The 26295-nt window shown below is 30.5% G+C and overlaps 1 protein-coding gene across 10 annotated transcripts in view; it reads left to right on the top strand.

Annotated features, from left to right (window-relative positions):
• Positions 1-26295, top strand: part of PHF14 (PHD finger protein 14) — a 171952-nt gene that overhangs the window by 63084 nt on the left and 82573 nt on the right. For 7 of the 10 annotated variants that reach the window (XM_006911949.3, XM_025046830.1, XM_025046822.1 and 4 more), the window contains 2 exons: positions 6289-6339; positions 6458-6579. In XM_006911949.3, coding sequence (XP_006912011.2) covers positions 6289-6339; positions 6458-6579 — 173 coding nt within the window. Of the gene's footprint in view, positions 1-6288; positions 6340-6457; positions 6584-7158; positions 7877-26295 lie in introns of those variants that run through there. The other 3 variants (XM_025046827.1, XM_025046828.1, XM_025046829.1) reach the window with 3 other exon arrangements.

Here is a 26295-nt window from a genome sequence, read left to right on the forward strand (position 1 = left end):
GGTATCACACAAATATGTTCCTTTGAGATTAAAAAAAAAAAAAATGTTAGGCATTTTCTCTATACCCATCCTAAAGATGAATGTAGAGTTTTATATCATTATGAAGGGTATTAAAAATATGACAAATTTAAGAACAATTTTTATCATAGTTGAGATTTGGAAAGATCTCAGCAATGTATGGTTTTATTTGTTTACTTCTCCTTAGTTTCATTTACCATTTATATAAGTAATTATTCATGTAATTGTTTATTTGGTATCTGTGGAGTCACAGACCTGAAATCCACACAGACAGGAGCTGCCCCTTCACCACTGTATGTCCGTGACCTACCACAAGGTTTGCTTCATAGCATGTACTTAGAGACTATTTCACAAATGAGTTCTTTCCTTCTTCCACTATGGCCATGCATTTGAAGCCATTGTACTTTGAAAGTCTTTTTTCTAGCCTTTTATTGTTAGGAAGGAAATTGGTCCCTTTCTTTTAGTATATCAATCGTAATTCATTGGTGAAAAGGCAGCCTGGGATACTTCTGTTTAAGTACCTGTTATTCACATATTTTCTTTGCATTATTTTTTTATGTGGAAACTTTTCACTTGCTTTTAGGGAAGTAAATTACTTTTGAAGAAAACATAAATTAGCTTACTCATGTACCTTTTGAAGTTACTTCAAAAATTGATGTTTGTACTTTTTGGCATATTTTCTAATAACTTTAATGTTAGTTGAAAGCTTTCAGATTTTCTTTTTGTTTTCTTTACACTCTATGTCATCTACTGACTTTTCATCTTGTATACAAGTGCCAAAGGACTTGTGGGGTCCTATCTTTCCATATTCTTTTACACACATGTATCATCTTCTACTCTTTGAAGTAGTCATATCTTTCTTCCTGTCTCATACATTTTAATTTTGTATATCTCCTTTTTGGGAAAATAAATGCAATAAAATGTCAAGGTAGTTTTAGCAGCTTTGACTGAAACCATATTGTTTTTCAAGATGCACCTTTTCTTATAAATCATTATTTTGGAAATAGACTTAAACACATGGTTAATCTGTTTTCAATCTTACTTGGCACTGTAAATCCATAGCGTGTTCCAAGTGGCAGTCTTCATTTGAGAGATAATCAAACATTCTGGAGTCTACTCTTATTACATTTGTTTTTAAATTAGTTTTACATATTCAAAGTAGTATCCTATTTTAAAAAGTTGGAGCTTAAATTCTGAGAATTTGAAAATCTGGAATATATTTTTTATGTATTTTTAAAATTTAATAAATTATATAATTTTTTAATGCTAATTTGGAAATATAGAAACATTTTGATTAGCGCTATTGAAATGATTTAAAGGTTACTATGCATTATGTTCATGTTTTAATTTACTTGTTATTTTTTTCCTAACAGTTTTAACTAAATTATTACAGTTCTGTGGAGAAAGGTTTATATACATGGGGCTTTAGATATAAGAGCTATTATTGAGTCTGAGACTCAAGGTGACCCCTTGGGTACTAAACAGATTATATAACCTCTGTCTGTCATTCTTAAAAGAATGCCTGACACCATTTTTGTGGTAGAACTGGACCATACTTAACTCACTTTGGCCTACTTGGAAGAAAGAGTTTCACCATGGGTGTCTTTAGCTCAAGTAATCTTACTCAGAGCCCAAAGGCTTTGCTTTGCTTTTTTTCTCTTGGAAATCAATCATTTTTATTTATTTCCAGGAGTATGAAATAAAGAGAACAAAGAATAAGCAGAGCTTCAGGATTTTATTTGTCTTGAATATACCATTATCCGTGAGAAGGGTTTTATAGGAATATTTATTATATAAAATGTATATTTTATATTTTTAGGCTTGTGGTTATTTTAATTTATAGCTTTAAGCCAAACTGATTATGATTTTCTTTTTATTCTTCTACGTATTTTCCTAACCCTGTTAATAAAATTAAATTAGATAAAAATAAACCCTATAGCCAATTGACAAGAAAGGAAAACACTCACTTTTGGTGATCACCATTCCATCTGTTGTGTGCCAGGAGCCAACAGAGAAACAGATGGCACCTTGTTCAACCCTGTTTATATATATAACACTTTTCTTTTGAATATTTTATGTACATTAATATATGATTGTTTTCAATATATTATTCTGTAATTGAAAACAAATACTTATTTTTAGAGTATGTATAAACTTTATATATATATGTGTGTGTGTGGAGATATATATATATATAAATTTGTATTGAAGCATTTTGAACAGCTGCCAGACAGCTGCTGGCATTTATTCCTGAGTATAAATCTGAAGATATTTAGCTTGACAGAGGTTTTCAAGGTTTTATTTAATTGTCCTAATTAACATTGAATTTGGAATTTTGCTCAAGAATAAATATTTTCTCTGTATAAATTACGTAGGGAGGCATTCCTTATGTTTTATCTGATTACATAATGACTTATTTATTAATTGTATATGTGAATGTTTATCAGTCATCAAAAAGATAAGTGTTAAATTTAGAGAAGCAGTGCACAAATGAATATGTGAAACCCATCATGATATTAAATATATCGAGGCACTGTCCTTTAGCTTTAAATTTAGTTCATTTGTCAAATGAATCATTCTAACCTTGAGAAACCATCATTCATCATTCATCATTAAAGTTACCCCAGCTCTAAAAAGTTAATTTAAATTTGTTACCTGTTTCCCAGCCCAAATGAATGAAGTTATTGAAACATTTAAGTATTTGTTTCAGATGAATAAGCTATTAAAATGATGCCTGATTACTAAAAATATTTTAGTCTTTTCTAACTTAAATATATTATCTCTAATATCATGTCATTCTCTACATGGATGTTTTTTATCATCTCCTGTCTTCAAGTAAATAGACAAAGAGCCAAGTGATCTGAGTAGCTCAGATTGCATTGTTCCTTAGGGAAATAAAGTTCTTGAAATATAATAAAACAGAAAAAACATAGGAATGTGTCAAAATTTGGAGTGAGTTTCAAACTTTCATTTACTTTTAATAGATTAATATTTGCAAAAGGAAACACAATTTGGAATTGAACCCTCAGTTGATCATTTAGAACTTCTAAATAATATATCTGTGTTAAGTTCTGAAACACATACTTGTTAAATAAAATTCTTCCTGCCACATGTTATTTACAATCTGCTGTTTTATCTTCTTTCTAGAATAGTGTCAGCCTCAATGTACACCATAAAATAAACACCTGGTTATAAATACTTCCATACATCTAAGATGGGACAAGTTCTCTGATAATTGAAATTTGTTAGATAAGCCAAATATATTTTTGTTTTTATTTTTGCTTTTTTGTGTCATTTCTTCCTCCTTTTAACCCCGCTTACATTTTCTTACTCATTCAGGGGGACCATGTTTAAGATATTTGATCTGTTATGATCATAGGCAATAATGAGTTGTCATGCTTACAGTTGCTGCTGCTTCATTAAAACTAGAAAGAAACAACTCTCAGCATGGTCTTGGTTGGAGGATTTGGTTGGAAGACTTGGTTGAAGAAATATGTTTGAATTAAATCCCCTTATTTTTTCCTTTGGAAATATTAATGGTGTGATAAATGATAAAGAAGCTTGCTATAATTTACTTTGGTAACGGATCATGTTAGTCATTATACCATATAGGGTAGCAAATTGGGTAGAATAGAGTGTTAATTTGAGCTACTGAGGTGTCCTCTCCATTGGGTATAATTCTCTAATTTGTTTCAAAATGTAAGAATTCTCCATTTAGGCATTATGATGTTATAGTTTAAATATTTAAGTGGAAGCATTTGCTTTCTCATGATAATTTTGCTCAACTCCACTTGGGATTAAATTATTAACCTTGGCTTTGGCATGTAAGAAAAATAGCTGAATTAAGAGTTGAGATACCTGGGTTTGAGATTTGCCTCTGTTAGTTGTTAGCTGTGTGATCATCAAGTTACTTCCCTAGATCACTTTTTCAAAACTCTAAGATGCTGTAATTTCATAATGCTTGTAACATAACAGCTTTTTCTGGCTAGATTATTTATGTTGCCTATATTTAGTTATTTAAAATTACTATAGGAAAACACCAATGATCACCATTTGGTAATAAATGCACTTAATTTAGAATGACCATTTTAGGTAATTATAAATATTTTCATTTTAAAAATAGCACTTTAATAAAATATATACATATTTATGAAAGAAGGAATTTATAAATATGGAGAAATGTAACTATGCCGTTGTGTGTTAGGGTTGCTCATTGCCATTATTACACCTTATGATACTACAGTATGGGTAGGAAAAACTTCCAGTTGATAGAGTTCCAGATGCTGGAAGATTTAAAGTATTAATAGAAATGGTAAATAATTTGTGAACTTTTAAAAGAATTGAAAACATGAATTTGGAACTTTCACATATATACTTCAAAGATTAATTAGATGATTCAAAACTAAATGATTCATTTGCTATTTTATTACCCAAAGGATGAGTTGAATGAAGAGAAATATGGGAATGTGTGAAGGCCTTTTGAGCATTCTGAGATGTTTATAGAACTAAAATGAGTAATTTGAATATTTTCCCTTGATGTTGGTTATTCTGATCACCTTCTTGAAATGCCCTATATACATAAATTATGTAAAATGAAAATAGCCTACTAGAGAAGGAAACAATAATTTACCCTCTTTGTCAGTTGTTTTATCATTTGTATTATCTAGCATAATCATTTAAAGAGTTTCAGTCTAACCACTTATTTATTTTATTAAAACAAATTTATTGAGCCTGTATGTAATACATACTGTATTAAGTTTTATTGGGTTTAGAAAGATGAGTATGACATGGTCCTTACCAGTTTTGGGATGAACTGTGTTGGGAGACAGAAATTGAAGGGTAAAGGTCAGGAACGTCGCAGAAGGGAAAGATGGGTATATAATGAGCTAGCCGTAAAGTTTTAGTTAGAACTTAGATAGGTATTGTCAGTATTAAGGACTCTTCCATACCTATGTTCTCAAACTTTTAATGCATGTGTGACTTACTTGGGGATCTTGTTAAAAGGCAGATTCCAATTCAGTATGTTGTAGTGAGAATTAAGATTCTACATTTCTAACAAGCTCCTAAGGGATGCCAGTGCTTATGAGTGGATCCATGATTGACCTTTTGGAGAGCAAGGCTCAGTGCTGTCTTTGGAAGTAAGAATAGATGTAGGGTCTGCATTTAAAGACTTTTCTTGGATACAGTCTTACTTTTTCTTCCTAATTCCTTACACAATGTAGTTAAAACATACTAATTGGCATCACAAATGTAAATGAATACACAATCTATAGATTTACTTTTTTTGAATGATTAATTTAGTCAACTGTTGGTTATCTCAGGAAAGATTAAACAGCCTGCAATTAGCCATGTTAGTAAATGACAAGAGACTCTATATTGTGAAGTATTGAAATGACAGTAATTTAGGAAAAAGTTTATGTATTTATATTAGACAGCATTTCTGCTTAGAATTTTTTGGTAACTACTCTAACCTGGGAATATTCTTTGAGCTCAATACAGGAGTTTGTGGGTGTGGTGCCTCTTTTCTCTTACAGTCTTTAAAGAGCAGTGGTCTGTCTGCACATGGGATTATAGATCTACACAGGCTGTGCTATGGGGGTGGAGATTTTTAACATATTAGCTGCAAATACTTTTTGTATTTTGCACGTTCTTACTTTTAAGCATTTGGATGTTGTCTTTCAAATGGTAAATGTGTTCTGAAATATAGGATGTAAATTTTAACTAAGTTTAAAATAAGTCAATTATATCATGTTTTATTTTAACTAGGATTTGGGGACATCTGAGATCTTTTCCTTCCATTTTTTAAATGACCGTTAAAAATCGAATGTTTATGTTACACAAACATGTATGCGTTTATGCGCACACACAGCATTTAATAGATGTATGAATCCAGGTTTAGCATTTCAGCTGTAGAAATCATATAATATAAGTTAGGAAAATTTAAATGTTCTGCATAAATCATAATTGTGACATAATATGAAGTATTGAAAAAAACTCTTCAGACTTATTTTTCCTATAAGACACTTGTGCTATTTAAAAGTAAAGTGCTATAAAGTGTATTTATCATGTTTTTATTTACTGTTCATAAATTACAACAAAGTGCAATAGAGCAATATAACATTAATTAGAAATACTAAGTTAACAAGTGTTTAACTTAAGCATTAATATTTAACAGAGAAATTTTATTTTTATTATTAATTAAACATTAGATATTTTTGTGGATTTTTTTTTTCGTTTCTTTTCTCTTTTCTTTTCTTTTTTTTTTTTTAGAGAACCAGAGGACGAAAACGGAGCTTCATTCCTGATGAAGAAAAACATGAGGTTGGACTAAGTTAAGCATTCTTTTACATAGTCTAAACTTTCTTACTCAAAATTATTTCAGTTTTCTTCATATCCTGCTTTTGTTTTATGTTTTGTTTTGTTCTTACTGGTATGGCAGGAAAGAGTTCCTAGAGAGAGAAGACAAAGGCAGTCTGTGTTACAAAAGAAGCCCAAGGCTGAAGATTTACGAACTGAATGTGCAACTTGCAAGGGAACTGGAGACAATGAAAATCTTGTCAGGTAAGTTGGATGCTGAGACCTCGTCTTTAGGGGATTAAGGTTCCTTTTCATGATTTTCTTATCACAGATATATGGGGGGAAAAAATCACAGTATAGGACCTTTCCTAAAATCTAATTTAGTGGAAATAGTACTTACAAAGCAAATTTTATCCACTTATTAACCTGCCATATGTAGTTATTCTTTGGATTTAGATGTAATATTCTGGATTTTGAACATAAGAGAATTAATTTTTCTTTTTGACGAGGGAAGTTGACAATATTCTATACTGTATAGAGGCTGCAAAAACAATTTGATTCAAACACTTTGTATTAGGATTATTAGGTTTTATATCATAAAACAATAAAATTACCAGCATGTTATGTGTTATAAAAGTTGAAGTTTATTAACAGTAATGATATACTTTTATTGACCTGAGTTTTATTAGCAGTTCCTTACCGTTTATCAAAACAAATGTGTTAAATGCTTCTCTCTTATGAAATAAAGAAAGGTGAAAAGATGGCCTAGATAGATTTTGTTTTTTGTTTTTTGTTTTGTTCTTTGTTTCTTTGTTTTGTTTTGGTACTTTTTGTTTTTTTTAGCAGACATAATGCTAATCAGGAATCTCAGCTGACGTTGCACAGTGGCTATTCCTGATGGTCCAGACACTGCCAATTTTAGCCATTTGCCTCTTTTGCTGAGATGAAGAAATTGCTCAAAGCCCATCTGGGTGAGATGGAGGAGTGGGTGGGTGAACAAAGGAGACCATATTTAAAAGAGGTATCACTCTTTCAAAGGATAGTGACACAATCTTTTAGTATGTTAAGAGAACCCTTTCTGATGTCTCTCAAAATTTTTCTTTTGATAAACCCCTATTAAATTAACTGAGGGCACAGAAATCTAATGTTTCAAAAACAAGAAATCAATAAAACATATATTAGTAATGTTATAGTTTTTAAAATATTTGCTTCCAAAATGATATCATTTGTCATTAAAATATTATCTCTATTTGTTTTAATTCCTCAAATAAAGGCATGCAGTTTTAAATTTTGTGAGTTTTTTATACTATCATTGAAAAAGATGAGAAAATTAAAATTCCAGTGAAGAAATATGAAGTGCTTCAACAAAGTTAAGAAAGGCTATAACATTTGGCCAGTGTTTTCTGAATGCCATGAGAGCACACGTAGAGGTTAAACTCACTTAAATTTAGGATAAAGTAGTTCTAATATCAAGAGATACACATAAATAATTCTGACCACAATATAATTTTCCGATTTATGTAAAAAAAAAAAAAATCCCAAGCATAAGCATAACATAATGGAGTACATAAAACAACAAAAGAAGAAAAATTAATAAACAAAAGATAAATAAAACATAAAAATAATCTAATATAGTGGACAAAAATTTATTCTAGAGGAAATTTCCTTGGGGTTGATGGTGGCAATGTTGGACATGATCAATTTGAAACAAAAGTTAAAAACTTAGCTGGTTATCTTCTTTTTAATTATTTGAACCTATGGAAATATCTACCCTCTTATTTATTATTGTTTAATATAGTAGAGTGATTCAGGCCTTTTTGCTATTACAACTATACATTTTCACTATATTTTTATTTATATGGTTTTGTTTTTGAAAAAACCCAGGAAATAAATACAATTATTATTTTAAAAACTACTTTATAATAAGAGCATCTTCAATATATCATAATTTAGTTGTCTTAAAATATTAGGTACTATCTTTCTTTAATCGTTGACAAGAGTTTTGAATATTAGTCTTTCCTCTCACTTATTAGTTTCTGTTACAAATTTTCGTTCCTAATTGCATTATTATAACATGCCAGTGTCTGGAATTTTGTGAAAGTCTTCTGGAAGGTAAAGATATTTTTGTTACTTTAGAAATGGTGGATATACAAAGTCTTCTTCCTTGGTTTTGCCTTATTAAGAAGATAACATCACAGATTTTCAGCCAAGGTTTTAAAGAGGTAATGAAGAGAGACTTAAATGTTTTATAAATACTATATATTAATGTTTTTGAGGACAAAATAAGCTGGATATAAAGCAATGCCGTAAAATGTTTTATAGTTGTAATGTGATTGTTTTGTAAAAAAAATACATTCAGTTTAAGCACTATTGCTCTTGGGTTAAAGAATTTTATGTAGAATTTAATGTGTTTAAAAAGGTAATCTTATAAGCTAATATCTGCCATTTCCTTTAACATCACTTTTATTTTGTAATTGGCACCATCATTATTTGCAAATCTCTTAAAAAGTCCACACTTTTATGATTAAGTTGCATCTTCAATATTATGTACACATGCAATTCTTTTAATTTTAACTTTAATTTTAAGACATTTTAAATTGGACTTTATTTTTTCTAAAGATATATTTCACTGCTTGGTCAGAGATACAGTTGACTTATTATATTTGTCTATTGGGTTCTCTTATAAGATTAAATTTCTTGGTTTTGTATTTGAAAAAACCCATTATTTAATTAATCTTTTATTGAATATATATTTTCTTAGGTTTCTTTGAACAAATGTACATGACTTACTAGAACCTGCTGTTTAGCAGCTGTGATTTTGAAACCACACTTCTCTATGTAATTCAGGCTATATAAAAAATTACTTCTTTGTTAGTTATTTGTATATATGTTTATGTGAATTTACATGTATAATTTTTTAATATCGTTGGGAAATTGTGTTCAATTTGTCAGGTAACTATAATAGGTTCCAACTGTTGTTTTCTGTTTTGCCTCAAGTTTTTCTCAGGTCTTTGGCAAACAATTTAGTATTTCTATGTTTCAGTTATTCCCTTTATTATACATGATTGAAATCATATTGTGTTCCATTAGGGATTTGAGTGATAGTAAATTCTTTCTGTATAAAATAGTAAGGAAGTGATATTGCTTATTAATACAAAGGACACATATGTGGGCTCTGAAATGAGGGTTCCAATGGTAAATATGTTTCATTAATAATAAATGTTTATTTATTTTTTTTACCTTTCAGAGAATGTGCATGTCCTATTTTTGTATATAATTATTTCTAGAAGTTGAATTTGTTGAAACTTGTTCTCTAAAATGATTAGACTGAACTATTTTCATTAGACATGGGAAATATGAAAATTATCAAGTTCTTAAAGAGAAAGATGTTTTACAGTATCTTAAAGACTTTATAAAAATAGTGCTTCCTTTTTTGCCATCTACTTTTTAAATTTAATTAAAAATTACCAGGGAAGTTTCCAATTAAAAATATATTTCTTTATGTTATTTAGTGCAATTAAATGCTAAAGACCAAATTAACTCTGTCTTGAAATTGTAAGGTTTTTTAAGGTATTTATCTTTTTGTAATGGATTTTCTTTGTTGGAAGTTTTTATGGGCCCACTTAGTGATATCTTATTTGTTCTTATTTCCACAGTTCTGGTACATAATACTACTCAATATATGCTTGCTAACGATTGATTATGCCATATAAGTAATGACTGTTTAATCTTTGCTTTTAATATAATTTATTTCTAGAAAAAATTGGTCACTAAAGATAAGCATTTGATGAAGATGTTTAACAAGCTCAGTAAAAGAGGATTGTTTTTATTGTCACTAAGGAATAGTAGATGATTTTTTTCTGTGTATTAAGTAAGGAAATAGGAACCATAGATTTCAGGTGAGTTAGTTGATGCTTCGATGTAAAATAGAAATGAAGTGCTTCCTCTCCTTGAACGGACTTGATTTTCAAAAGATATATTTTTAGGGATAGGTGGGCCTTTATTTTCTCTAAGTCTTTATCAGGCTATCAAATTAGGAATAAGACCAAAGCTTTAGACCTCAAAGTTTTAGACCTCAAATTTTATCTTAACTATGTAAACTCAGTGTGACACATTTTCTTACTTAATGGGGGATAGGAGAGAGAAAAGAGTTCTTCTAAAACTAGGAACCTTAGCATCTTTAATTTTATTTTCTATTGTAGCCATTACTCAGAAGCATTGAGGGTAAGAAGTGATCTGTGAAGCTATTTCTGTTTTGTAGCTAAATCCAAACTATAAAATGCTTGCTATGTTCTCCTCCTTATTTGAGTATATGGCAAATACTACAGGTATTGAACCATTTTGGTTACAAGAACTGGATGTCTGGTCTCTTAACAATGTTTTAGCTTTTTTATTTATTTCACATTTTAAACATCTGGATTGTGAGTGGTTCCCCCCAAAACTAAATTTGATTGTATCAGTTTTTAGAAGCACCAGCAAGAATTCATATTTATCAAATTTTTATTTCAAATATTAGTATCTTCAGTTATTCAGATTTTTAATTACTTTTTCTGTTCTAACATGTATGGAGGCTTCTAGATTTTCCGGATCATCTTAAAGGGATATTTTCTCCCAGAGATTTGATAGATTAAAAGAGTAAAACTAAGATTAGTTGTAATTTTAGTTATTATATTCTTAGATTGTCAGATCACTTAAAATGGTTTTAAATTACTTAAAAAAGTGAAACCTAATTTTATCTCTTTTAAGAACAGTTAAGACTGCAGTTGATAGATTTCTCAAAACAAATAGAATGAGTTTTTTATTTTAATTATATACTTGCTAGTTTATGTTTCTTATGCAGTTTATCACATAATAATTACTCTTAATTAAATTTTTATATTAATATAGGAATATGATTGTAAAGTGATGGTACAAATATGTGTATTATTTGGATACTTATAAAGTAAAACAGAAACAAATATGTTTTAAAGCGATTTATGTCTTCTAATAAATTTTAATGTATTAAAAACAGACATTTTCTGCACAAAGGCATTTCTGGATAAACTTCTATTTCTATTCTTTACCTTTACCAGCAATTTCAAGGATAGTTTTCAGGAGTTTTTTTTTGTTTGTTTGATTGTTTTAGTTTTGTCTTGTATTCCTGTGTCAGTGATTAATATAGTATAATAACTATATTCTAAAGGATTGTTTCCAAAGCTTGGATTTCTAATTTTCTTTCCGTTATATGTAGAAAAGTGTATCCCCTCATGTCACCCTGATAGCCTTTGTGATATAACTCTTTAAGTTTGACTGCTTTTATATCTGATATATGTTTAACTTGACTTTTCTCTCTTGAAAGTATAACCGTATTAAAGGCATGGTCTCTTTTACTTATCCGTGTATGGCTCCATGTTGTTGCTCCAAGTCACTGAACAAATAGCTGATTAGTGACTCACATACTTCATAGAAAGAAGCATTAAGGAATCATTGGCAGGATATTAAATCTTAATTTTTATGTTAGATTTAATATAAAAGGCAAAGATAAAATAGCATATCAATTGTCTCAGAAGACATGTAGACTTCCTGTACCTCTTAGCCTCAAGAAATATGCTACTTTACTCTTTTAATAGAGTTCACATCAAAAAGGAAGAAAAGTCTGGAATTCTAAACCCAAATTGATGAAGCATTAGAAATTATTTGAAAATTTGAACAATATAATTGTGACCTCTTTGAACCTTTTCCTTAGGTTTTTTTAATTCTATATTTATACATTTACTTTATATTTTAAATAACTTTTATAGAGACAGCTGCTTTTTAAGGAAATTTTGTTATGACTGCCAAACAATATCATTTAAACTTAAGTAAAATTAAAATTCAAAAAAATTAGGAACAGATGTTTCTGCCACATTTTGGAGTATTTAACATAATTATATCTCTTTTGAAAAAAAATCATAAATTTATATTTTGTTTAGCAGATTACTTTTTGATATTTTTAAAAGAGTAATTACCTTAAAAGGCCTCCTTTAGTTTTGAAAGCTTAATTTATTATTTTTGAAACACTGGTCATTTTCATTGTATTAAGTCTTAAAAAGCTACTTAATTGAATCAGCTTAATACCAGAAATAAAACTATATAAGAATGCCAATATTTAAAATGTTCACAATGCTAGAATGTGTAAGGAAATCAGCCTGGGTATCGATTAACAAAGATATTTTTTCCCTTTTTTATAAAGAAAAGTAGAGGAAAAAGCAAATACTACAATGATTTAAAGTTTAATAATATATCATCCTTACTGATAATATTTTAAAAAATATTTTGATGTAATGTAATCTTAATAATTTGGATGTAAACAGCAAAAAATTAAAAGTCAAGTAAAAAAATGGTTGTACCTAAATAGAAACTAAATCATATGTACTTTGTTTCAATGTTTTTCAATCCAGACTTTGTGAACTACATAGAGTAACAATTCAACTAACTTCCCTAACGTAAATTTCGAAAGTAATGATGAAATGATGAAACAAACTTAAACAATTTCATGGAAATACTATTTTCGTTTATTAAAATTTATTTATAAATTGCTTTGTTCAGTAGTTCTTTAACATTTAGGTTTTCAGAACAATATATTTACGTATTTGTTCAAGCTCAGAATATATAGGAAGTAGTTTCAGGTTTGCCAACCCAAACCACTGCAAAAAATAAATCTACCTAAATTCAAGAGTTTGTGTGTGTGTGGTAAAAGTTACATACAATGATATGCATACATGTTAAGTAAAAAAAAATTCATGAATTTTAACAAAAGCATGGACTCACATAACTCCCATTTCTATTAAGGTACAGAACATTTTCATCACCCCCCAAAAGCTATGCCCTTTCCCAGTCAGTCCTTCTCGAAGGCAACCACTTTTTTATATTTTTCACTATGTTAGTTTTGCCTCTTATAGAATTTCACATACGTGGCATTTTAATGGGCATTGAGGGAATCCCACTGTGGTTCTAATTTGCATTACCCTGATGTATAATGATGTCCAGCATATTTTCATGCACTCACTGGCTACTTGTCTTCTTTCTTTGTGAACTAATTATTTTGCTTATTTTTTAAAAAAAATTCAGGTTTTATGTTTAGTATTGAATTGTAGGAGTCTTTACTATATTCTGGATGAGTCTTTTTACAGATATATCCAGGCTTTGTTTTTCAGTTGTATATTCCTTATCTTTGGCCTGCCTATTTGTTTTTCTTAATGGTGTCATTTAAAGAGTAGAAGATACTAATTTTGTAGAAGTCCAATTTAGCAACATTTTCTTTTATGATAATTGCTCCTATTTTCCATCTAAGAATTCTTTTTCTAGGTCCAGGTCACAGAGATTATATCCTTTTGTTTTCTTATAGAAGCTTTGTAATTTTAACTTAAATTGAGATATGGGACCCATCTGATATTAATTTTTGTTTACTGTGTGAGATAGAGTTAAAGAAGTTTTATTATCCTATGTGGGTTTCTAGTTTTTCAGAACCGTTGGTTGAAATGCTTGCCTTACCACATTAAGCTGCTTTAGTGGCCCTGTTAAACATCAATTGACTTTTTGAATGTGGATCTATTTCTAGACTTTGAATTCTGTCCCATTAAGCTACATATTTATTCTGTGTCAGTACCAATTGCTTTGGCTGTTGAAGCCTTGTATATAGTAAGCTCTTTTGTTATTCCAGATCCTTTGCATTTGCATAAGTGTCAGAAACAGTTTGTTCATTTTTATTAAAAAAAAAGAGAGAGAGAAAGCCTGGATATGACACCAAAAAGAAAAAGCACAAACAGATACAAGAAAAATAGATAAGTTTATTTCATTCAAAATTAAAAAGTTTTGTGTAACAAAGGACACTATCAGCAGAGTGAAAAAGTAACCCACAAAATAGAAAATATTTGCAAATCATATCTCTGATAAGGGGTTATTCAGAGTATATGAAGAACTACAACTCATCAACAATAAAAAAAAACCTGATTAAAAATGAATAAAGGACTTGAATAGACATTTCTCCAAAGAAGATACAGACTGCCAATAAGCACATGAAAAGATGTTTATCACTAATCATTAGGGAAATTCAAAACCACAATGAGATATTATTTCAAACCTATTAGAGTGGCTATTAGAAAACAAAATTGAAAATCAAGAACAAAAACTTAGAAAATATCAAATATTGGTGAGGATGTGGATGAACTGGAACTTTGTGCACTGTCAGTAGGAATGTAAAATGGTGTATCCACTATGGAAAACAATATAGTGATTCCTCAAAAAATTAAAATTAGAATTGTCATATGATCCAGCAATTCCACTTCCAGCCAAAAGGTGGAAGCAAGCCATTCATTGATGGATGAATGAATACACAAAATGTGATATATATGTACAGCCTTAAAAAGGGCAGAAATTCTGACACATGCTATGACATGGATGAACCTTGAAGACCTTATGCTGAGTGAAATAAGCCAGTCAGAAAAGGACAAATATTATATGATTCTACCTAATAAGAGGGAATTAGAATGGTCACATTCGTAGAGACAGAAAATGGAATGGTGGTTGCCAGGGGCAGGATGACAGGGTAGTTTGTGTTTAACAGATGCAGATTTTCCGTTGGGGAAAAAATGAAAACATTCTAGAGGTGGATGGTGATTGTTGCACAACAGTGTGAATGTACTTAATGTCTCCAAACAGCACACTTAAAATGGTTAAAATGATAAATTTTATGTTAGATGTATTTAACTATAATTTCTTTTAAAAGAGAAAAAAAAAAAGCCTACTGATTAGCTTTGTGTTGAATACATGGAAAAATTTGGAGAGAATAAACGTTAACATCTTATTGTCTTCTAATCCACAAATTTGGTATGTCTCTACATTTATTCATATATTTTTTATTTTTTCCTCATCAATGTTTTAGTAGTTTTCACTGTAGAAGTCTTACATATATATTATTAAATGTATTCCAAAGTTTTTTGATGCTATTGTATAGGAAAAAATTTAATATAATTTTTAATTATTTATGCAAGTGTTTGAGAGCTACAAACCAAATAGAAAGTTACAGTCAAACTTATTTATTGTAGTAGCGTAAGCAAGAGGCCAAACAGGAATGTTGCTGGCTTCCCAAGTGTTCAATTTTTCCCCATTAAATATTACTGGATAAGAGTCAAATGAATCACTGCAGGCGTGGGAAGGGGTGAGGCATTAATGTCTCTGTTGACTGAGCCCTGAACAAAAGGCTCTAGCTATTTTATGGACCCAGGGGCTGGGGTGAGGAGCTGGAGGGCTAGGAAAGAGAAAAGTACTAAGTCAGTGAATAAGTGTCTTTAAGACCCTTCAACAAGGAGATTTTGGTGGAGATGTGGGAGCAGTGTTTTAGTCTAGATCTTCCTTTCTACGTAAGGAGGCCTCAGAATTGCACCAACCTTGCAACTCTGGAATAAACCCCTCCTGGTCATGAGGAATTGTTTCTCTTATGTATTTTTCGAATTCATTTGCTAGTATTTTGATAAGGGTTTTGTATCTCTATTCATGAAAGTATTGTTCTGTTAATTTTTTTTCTTATAAAGTATCAGGTTTTGTTATTAGGTTATACTGGCCTTCTAAAAAGGCCTTGGAAAGTGTTCCCCCTCTCTCTTTTTTTTTTTTTTTTTAAGCTTTTGTTTAAGATTAATATTATTTCTTTGTCCAATTTTCATTGAATTCCTCAATGAACCTATGTGGACCAGAGTTTCCTTTGTTGGAAGGTTAATAATTCAATTTTTAAAATAGATATAGAGCTATGGAATTTTTTTTTGTCTTGTGTTAGTTTGGGTAAGGTGTGTTTTTCAAGAAATTTATTCGTTTCATCTCAGTTGTCAGTCCCATCTTTATTTGTGCTTATCGTTTGAATGCACTACAATATTTGTTTATGACTTTCTATTATAATATTTGGATCATATTCTATACTCCTAAGATTAGGTTAATATTACTTTTTTTGTCTGTTCTTCCTGACTAATATAACCTATAATGATGTTTTTCTTGCTTTGATGGCCTTTGTGACCTATATAAAGTCCTACATCATGCTGTCATCCATTTGCTTGGAAATCATCTGTGAATTGTTTTTACTTTTTCCACTAAATACGGGCAGATACTTGGTCCATTTTTTCATGATGGTTCTCATAGTCTAATACAATATGGCACAGGCAGTAAATTCAAAATAAATTACTTACTAATGCATTGCTAGATCCATACACATTTGCAGCTTTATACAACTGTTTATAATCTGAGGGCAAGGACATTTCTTTAAATAGTTCCTGATTGTTTTGTTTTACTTTTTTTAATTTAAACATTTTTAATTTTAAAAACGAACTAAAAATAGTATATACATGTTGCATTCAGGCAAACAAAAAAGAGTAGGTAAGTAATGGCTTTTGATTGAGGATTTCTTCATTGAGAGTTTGGAGATCTCAGCTAGTCCAAACTTTTCATTTGGCAAGTCACTTAATCTCTGTAGATCTCAGTTTTCTTATTTGAGGAGACGACCTTAGTCTATATCATCTTTGATGTCCTATGCACTAGCTCTGATATTCAAAGATTATGTGATATTCCAAGTTCCCAAATCCGTTCTGCCCATTTGTTAACATTCCATCGCAGGCTTTTCTGTAAACATACTCAGTAGAATCTCTTTCTAGGTTACTCTATGTAGAAAATGATTATTATTATTATCTTTTTGATTCGGTCTCTTATAGCGGAAGCAGTTTTCTCGTTGCCCTGTCATTTAGCTAAACAAAAATGGAAAATAAGTGAAACACCTACTTCCTTTGATAAATAGCAAATATTTCTTTTTAAAAAATAACTATATTGAGATCTAATTTTCATACCATAAAACTTCAAAAATTATAAGTGTAGAACATAATGATTTTTAATAAATTTTTAGAGTTGTTCACCCATCCAATTTTAGAGTATTTCCATCCCCTCAAAAAGTGCTGTGCCTGTTTATTGTCAGTCCTAGCTCCCACCCTCAGCCCCAGGCTGTCGTCACTGGTTCCTCATAGTCTATTCCTTTCCTGACCTATTTTGTTTTTCATCTTAATATTATTATTGTATATGTTTCTGGTTATATATAAATTAGATTGTTTTCAAAAATTTTTTAGCACATTAAAGGCAACAGAGATTCTTTGCTTGAACAAGCTTTAGCCAGGTTCCTGAACATTCTAGGCTTATTCATCTGTAAAAGCCAGTTTTAGCATGAACCCTGCTAGGTCAGTTTAACCAGAACCCCCGACCCTTGATATCTCAACACCCTAGATATTTGATCAGGTTCCTCATCTACTACCTTTCCCCAGGTGATGTCTGATCACCCTGGCCTGTCTTCAGCAAGAATTGTTAGATCAGTTTACTCAGAACTCCCTTACCTCTGATGTTTTCTCTTAGTAATTTTCTGTCCACTGATTCCCACCCTGCTCTTTGGCTATAAATTCCCACTTGCCAAAGCTGTACTCAAAGTTGAGCCCAGCTTCTCTCCTCGGCTGTAAAAATCCCACTGTAGCAGTCCCTTTAGCTATCATGATAGTCCTGAATAAATGCTGCCTTACCATTTTTAGCAAGTGTCATGGGATATTTTTTTCTTTAAAAAGGAACTTCTAATTAAACTAACTGAACTCAGTCTTGAAATGTGAAAAACATCCCATTTTATTTCTTAGTCAACTCAATATTTTTAACATTGGATATTAAAAAAAAAAGAGGCCTGCTAACTTAATGCGAAAAGCCTAAATTTTATTAAATTTTAAAGTCCTTTTGCATTTTTGGAGACACATGTATAATGAATGATTCTAAATGAAGATTTATACCTACTCATTTAGGTTTGAAACCTGTTTCTGTTATTTGTAAACTCTGCCTTTATGTCCCCTGTGGCTTAGTTTTCTTATCTGTAAAATAGCAATAATCAATAGTACCTACACCATACTTTGTTGGAGGATTAAATGAGATAAATACAATTAAAGGGCTTGGTACTGTAGTTAGGGAAATATAAATGCTCATACATGCGAACAACAGCTGTAATACGACACTTATGTAAGGCTTACTATATAGCAGGCACCTCATATTCATATTAAATCATTTAATCCTTACAACTACACTATGAACTAAGCAGTATTATTATCTCCATTGAATTGAGGAAACTCAGGCATAGAGAGCTTAAATAACTTCCCAAAATTAACAGAGCTAGAAAGTGGTGGAACTGGTACCTAAATCTAGGCAGTCCAGCTCCAGATCCTACGCTCTTAATACTGTACAGTGTCAGCATAATTTACATTTTAGCTGCCTGGCTTGCCTTTAGTAAATGTATTTGTTGTAGGCTAAATGATGACATCCCTTTCAAGATTATATCTGATGGTTTTTTTTTTTTCACTATTTTATGGGGTTTTCAAGATTGTACATGCTATATAGTATTGAGACTTCACTGCTATAATCTTTATTCTTCTCTCCATGCTATTTGATTTTCTTGGACTTTAAAAGGATTTATTAAAATGTACTACTTTTCCTTTTTAACTTTAGACGTTATCAAATTATTTATATTTAATATTGAATGAGGAGCATAGCACTAATAATAGATGTGACTTTTGTAGATGTTATGTCTGGGATATTTGTTTTTAAGGAAATAACTTTGCCCTTTTTGAGAAATAAGATTATTTTTTCAGTTAATTTTAAGATATGTTAATGTCTAAGGGGTATATGAATATATTATGTTTATGTTGTCTTTATGTTGTATGTACATATTAAAATGGTATATATGAGCATATTTAATTCACATATAATATATACATTTAATATACAAATATATTAATTGAAGTTGCTGTTTGTGAAAATCTGTGATGCTATCTATATTTTATACTTTTTTGGTCATTAGTTATTTAAATTGTGATCATCTATTTACTAAATGCTTTTGTAGTCCCTATGTCTTGCTTGAAGAACAACACACATCATTGCTGTAATTGTAGATTGAAGAAATCTCTGAATATACAGGCAGAATAATGTGAAATTTTAGAGAGGTGAGTATTTGTGTTAATCATCAGCTGTGCAAAAAAAAAAACGCAAGGTCACAAGCATATATATTTACATTTTGTGAATTAAATTTGGAGATCATATAACTCACTTATAGTCAGCCTCTAGATTACCTGTGATCTGATGGGTTTGGTTTTGTTTTTGTTTTTTTAAGAGGAGAGGTATAAATGAGTAGAACAGTACAAAATAATAAAGAATTGCAGTCCTTTGACATTTAGTTAGCTTAGAAAATAATAACATTGTCATTTTAGAATTTTTATAAAATAAGTGTCAATTTGTTTCTTAGTTGAGAAGTTTTGTGTCAAGTCAATTTTTCTTCAGCATACATGTAAATGAGAGTTAAATCTCAGAAGTACATAACCTCAGAATTACATAACCTTAGGGTAGTCTTTTTCGGGTAGTGTGTGTGTGTGTGTGTGTGTATGTGTATTTTAGTTAACACTGGTATTTGAACAGAAATGTTTCACATTTCTATTTTGTGATTACGGATAGAGAGGAGAATCTATCAATTCTCATTTTTTCCCTCCTTTCACCTATTCACTCATTCTGTAGGTGTGGTATGTGTCATTAGTATAACTTTAATTTTCCTCTCAGTTTTGTTGACGTATATGGATAGGTTGTTAATTAGGAAAACCATGGTGATACTTTTCTTGCTTACTAAGGGACAGTCTCTCTCTCTCTCTTTCTCTATCTCTCCCCTCCCCCCGCCCCCCCTCACTTTGGGCAATGGTGGTACATTTAATATTTTGAAAACTTAATAACTAACCAAGAATAATGGTGGGGAGGGCATAGGGCTGAAATTGAGAGGCTGGAATTTTAGGTAAGGCTTTGCCAGCAAGAGGCTGTGTCACCATGAGGAATGCAGATAACTTCTCTGGGAAGCAGTTATTTCATTCATAAAATGAGCAATGTATTAGATTGATTTGAAGATCCTCTTTAATATTTACATTCTATGATTTTATAATATAGGAATAAAGAAGGGAAAGAAATTTGAAAAACATCTAGGTTTTTCATTGAATAATTTATAGCATAAACCTTCCACACTTTTAATTGTGTATTTAGCCCATAATATTTTTCGAATTTCCATTCAGTTCCATATTTTATAGATCATAGCCTACAAAAATATGTGAGTTAATTGTAAGGCAGCTACTTTTCATTTTTATTAATTGAGATGTAGGTTTATAAGGAATGGTTTATGGTAGAAATTTTTTTCTTTTAATCTGAAAAGTTTTGTTTTCTCCTTAATTCTGTAAAATAAAATGTTATAGATTGAGCTTTTAAATAAGATAAAATACATTTGTAGATAATAATTACATGTGATCTGGGTAAGTATAGCATTTCTTATACATATTCTCATTTTATAGTTCCTGATTGTTTTGCATATATACTATATGGTTTCTTTTCATTTTAATTCTTAAGATTTTTTCTTTTAATTCTTAATTTATTTTAATCTGTTTTTGTGAAACAGTTTCAAGGAGCAATTGCATTTATGCTAAACTGGAATGAATGAAGATTACTAATTTTTAAATTTGCTCTTCCTATTACAATGTACTTAATAGGACTTAAAGCTAAATATCATATGCCTATATATAGCTCCCATTTAAAAGGAGTTTCTTTTAATTCTGGTCTCACTTTCTAGACTGACCTCATGTATTATTAAGAAAATACATAATCAGGAATTAGACTGACATTGTGAGATAACTTAGTAGCTGACTTTTACCATTACACATAAACAGCACACTTATTCTAAATCACAGTATCACTTTCAGCCAGATAACCACTAAAATCACTGCACTGTGGTTTCCTGAAAATGCCATAATCCTTCAAATGCCACATTAAACCAAGAAAGAAAACCATCAGTAGTGCCTGCACAGTTCTGTAGAAGAATGAGCCATGAACCAAGTGAAAAGATGTTCAGGAAGAACAGTAACCTTTTCCTTGATGTGTGCATTTCCCATTACATTTTTGACACAAAATGTTGCAAAATGATTTAACGGTGGCATTTTGTTTTGCTGACTCCTTTTTTTTTTTTCATTAAAAAGAAACCAAAGTTAGGATAGGAATGTAGGGAAGAGTGACCAAGCACTGAATTCTATTATAGGAATTCAAAGTGAATAAAAATGTTTTAGGAACATGGCCTTTTCCCTTTTACATTGTATGTTAACCGTGATATACAAATCATTTAGTTCTAGTGTATCTTCACAACGATGTTATTTGCTCTTTAAAGTTAATGTTTTTCTCTGCTGTCATCCTCCTCTTCTTTTTTCCTCCTAGTAACCTCGATCATAGATGACATATCAATAAATCAGGAAAGCTTTGTTTATTAATTACATAGACAGCATCAATTACATATAACCCAGAAAGTGTCCTGCTTTCTGTTGTCACTTTGAATGTATGTTACTAGAACTGATTATACAAGAAAACAAAGTATGAATAGGCTTCAGGATCTGAAAGATCAATGTTTGTTAAATTTGACAGGATACATTTCTATTGGAAATGAAGTTATAAAGTTATCCCACATAAAACTAGTACAAAACTTATTTACGCCTATGAAAGCATGCGGAGCAAGAGAAAGTAACTTGCCAGAATACAGTTTATAAGACTTTTGTTTGCAGTATTGGATTTTCACTTTTTGTATTGATATGCAGTGCCTGAGTATAGGCTCAGTCACACAATTATTTTAAAAAGAAAACAAAAATACTTAAGAATTTATTTGATACACACATACTTCTTAGTATCTCACTTAAAAATGCATTGGATAGTGTTTGACTAAATACTACTTCTGTTCCTTGCCACCCCCGGTATTATAAGAATATTCACAAAAGGTGCAATTACAATTAAAGGAATAGAAATTTAACTTGGAATTTCTCAGTCAGTTGTTTCTTTTTACCCACTAACTTTTTCAGTAGGAAACTATGTCACTCTTTAGGAACTCTATAAGTGTAGATTAGATTTAGTTTCCTAATAAAAGTTAACTCTGCTGCTTTTTCTTTCAAATGTTACAAAACGGAAGGATTTACTTTGAGTTCAATAATTCTTTATCTTCATTTTATCTTGTTTAATTTTTTGCAAAAAAAAACTGTTATCCAGATCAAAAGAACTGTTCAGGACAATATGCAATATGGATATATATCCCCATGCTTTCAACTAAAAATGACTTAAGGGCTTTGTTAGTGATATAATTAAAGTATACCTGCTGAGCTAGTTCGTTTGTTCCTTCCTTCCTTCCTCTTCTTCCTTCCTTCCTTCCTTCCATCCTTCCTTCCTTCCTTCCTTCCTTCCTTCCTTCCTTCCTTCCTTCCTTCCTTCCTTCCTTCCTTCCTTTTCTTCCTTCCTTCCTTTTCTTCCTTTTCTTCCTTTCCTTCCCCCCAAACTCCCTAGTCAGTCTACTCATTCACTTACATCATCTGGTCATCATCATGACCAGAAAGCCACAGAAGTCTGTTATACAGAAATAATGTTTTCCTAAGAATTTCACATAGTAGGAACTCTCAGTATAGGTTTACCCAGTAAGAATTGTAAAAAAGGAGTAGTAGCCATTAAAACCAATGGGGCTGCAAAAGAATGGGTAGGTTTAAGTAAGTAGGGAAGAATGGAGGAAGGCATTTTCCAGAAGAGAAGAGAACTAGCTGTATGTGCATAGCCAGGAAGATGGGATGCTCTTTTATGGCAATAAGTAGATTCAATCAGAAGTCGATGGAAAATTAATTGATGTAAAACAGAACAATTTGTGGTTGTTTGTTTGAACTGTAAAATTACATAAGATGTAAAAATATATTTTATAACTTGCTATTTTACAACTATTACTATTTGTTAAAAATGTAGTTAAAAATAAGTTACACAACTTAAACTTCAGAATGTTCACAAAGAAAATAAATTCACACATGCACATATATTCTGGCAAAAATAAACCATTAGTAAAATGGTTTGGCATATCCAGATAATCTTTAATTTTATAGATAATTAATGGTGTACTGGGTTAGAACACATTTATTAAGTTATCAGATTGATTTTTTTAAATACCGAAGCAATATATGTTGTTTATAATAATTTATAAATGACAAAGGTATAAAGAAATGTTCTTCTCTCCCTACTGACTTACTCTAAATCCTGACCCTCTAAGATAACAGAAATTGCAGTTTAGTGTATAATCATACATGCTTCTACGTGCAAACAAAATATTCAGGGCCTATTGGCCTCCTCTCTGTCTTTCTCTCCCTATCCATTTTATTATAGGTTTTACTTAAAACCTTGTTTTTCCAACTTGAGAACACATAATGGACTTTTTTTTTTTTTTCAATATAGAACTAAACCAGTCTTTTAAATAGCTGCAAAGTATATCATATTGTGTATGTATCATGATTTATTGTAGTACTTCCCTATTGATGGAAATTCATTTTTTTGTTTGATATCTATCTCAAAATGAGTTTGCTAAGACAAAATATATGTTTTACATTTCATTAATAGATACTGTTATTTTATTTTTCAATAGACGCTAATGTGTGAGGATGCCATGGCACAGATATTTGACAATCTAGTGGATAGAAATCGGCATTTTGATTGTATTCTGTGACTATCTATGAGGTTGGATATTTGAACATATATTGATGCACCACTGGATTTTCTTTCCATATCCTCTGCTTCTATTTATATTGAGGTGTTTCTCCTTTTTTAAAAAAACGAGTTTATCATGTCTTTGTGTAAGTTGTGAATATTTTCTTTCAGGGGTGTGTGTGTGTGTGTGTCTGTGCATGTGCTAATAGTACTTTTTGCCAAGTCAAAATTTTAATTTTTATATGTTGTGATAGTTATGTCTGAAAAAAACTAATCTATGGAATAGTTGGCTATCTCATACTATCTTATACATTACTAAGGCAGGCATTACATATTGTCTTTGCCCTTTAGATGATCTATATGCAGTTTTACTTAAATATTTTTAAAGATCTGCTGAGATATGTCATTTAAAAATAATTTTTATTTTGTTTTGATGTTAGCCTAATAGAAAAGTGTTATTTTGCTTTACTAGAATGTCATATTCTTTTGTTGATTTAAAAACATAATTTATTAGTTTTCAGAGACTGATTAATTTTTAAATATTGAGACTTCAAATTTTAAAACATGTTGAATGTTGAATACATGTTTGGTGATTGATTCCAAAAGTAACACTTATTGTTTCTACTGAAAAATTCAGTGGTAAACTCTAAATTGCTAAATTTAGTGGCATTTTCTTTTTTTAAGTACTCATCATATTTAGTTTCATTTCAGTGTTTAACATTAGTGACCAACCTTCCTTCTTAAAACTTTTGGTTTTCATAGAGCAGTCTTTTACTATAGTTCTTATTGGTAGCAAAACAGAGGTTAATATGCTTCGATTTTGGAACCAAGTTATTTAGTATTATATCCTCACCTAACACTTAATTGTGACTTTAAGTTGGTTATATTAATCTCTGTGCCTTTTTTTCCTTATTTGTAAACTGAGAGTAATAAACATTTCTACCTCAGAATCGCTGTGAGGATTAAATGAATAGAAATATATATTGGTTATATGCTTTCATCAACTTTCTCCTAGTCTTTTGCAATAACCAGCACCTTCACTAGCTTCAGTGTCTCTAGTCTCTGTCTAGCTGTCTGAATGAATTTGTTCATGTTGTAGTTAAAATTTTCCAGAAGCTTCTCATTTCTTGCAAGATAAATCCAGAGTTTACAATATGACTTATAAGGTCCTCCAAACCTCCAGTCTTTTTATCTTTATGACTAATTATTCACAGCTCCAAATGACCTCTATTTAAACCATAGCAAGCTATTTTTTCTTCCGAAAACTTTCCTGTTACTTTGATGCCATCTTGTTTTTACTTTAATATTATATCCTCTTATCTAACATGACCTCTCCATTTTCTCTGGAATGAGGGCTTCTCAATCATTTATATTTATTTTATCTGTCTTGGTCAATCCATGATTCTTAGTGTATAAGTACCATATCTTAATAATTAAATGAATTTATTTTAATACTCCCAGTCTAAGCTTAGTGTTTATCACATAGTATTCCCTTTACATATCTGAAGAGAATAAAGAATCTATATATTTTAATTGTAGTAGTTCTTATTTAATATTTTAAGAGTGACGATCATCAGATGTTATTGGGAAGTAGCCTAATTTATTTTTATATACAAAACATCTTGTTTAGATTGGAATGGTAGTTTCTGTCATTCTTTATTTTAATATAATTATTGTAGTAATTCAGTTTATTTTTTATGGCTATATTGTTCTTCTGTTAGTTAAGATATATTTTAAATTCTTAAATGAGTTTTATTACCTTACTATTCTTCTGTATTTCTAAGGATAATACCTATATCATTAAATCCGAATTATCTTAAATCTGGAAATATGTATGTTGCCATTAATTTTTGCTAATTTTGACTGCTTGGGTAACATGGAATCAGCTAATTTATATTTGACTATATCTTAATCTAATTTTGGTCAGAACGGAGGAAATAAGGCTACACTTCGTTTTGTAATGTGTAACTCTCTGGGTCTCCTTTTCACTCTTAACTGAGAGAAATTTGTTAACAGGTCGAGAACTAATTTGTCTTCCTGGGGTGACTCCATGACAGTAGAAGCACAGTGCCTCTTTACCTGTTGTTTTTGATTGGTTTGTTTTGTTTTTTGATATAGGTACTTTGATATAGTACCATATTCTGTTGCTTCGCTGCAATGATTAGCTTCTAAGGAATCTTTACTCACGCAGCTATTTCTTTTAGTGGCTCTTGCTGACATAAATTAGATCTACAAGCTATCTGTCCCCAGAACCCTTCTCATTTGGAAATCAATCTCTAGGTGATTTCATTCACGTTCATAGCTGTGTGTGTGTGTGTGTGTGTGTGTGTGTGTGTGTGTCTGTGTGTGTAGACACATATATAACACTAACTCTAGCACTCTTTTCTAGTATTGGGTAAT

This window comes from Pteropus alecto, unplaced genomic scaffold, assembly GCF_000325575.1.
Source record: "Pteropus alecto unplaced genomic scaffold, ASM32557v1 scaffold21, whole genome shotgun sequence".
In the NCBI taxonomy this organism is placed as follows: domain Eukaryota; kingdom Metazoa; phylum Chordata; class Mammalia; order Chiroptera; family Pteropodidae; genus Pteropus; species Pteropus alecto.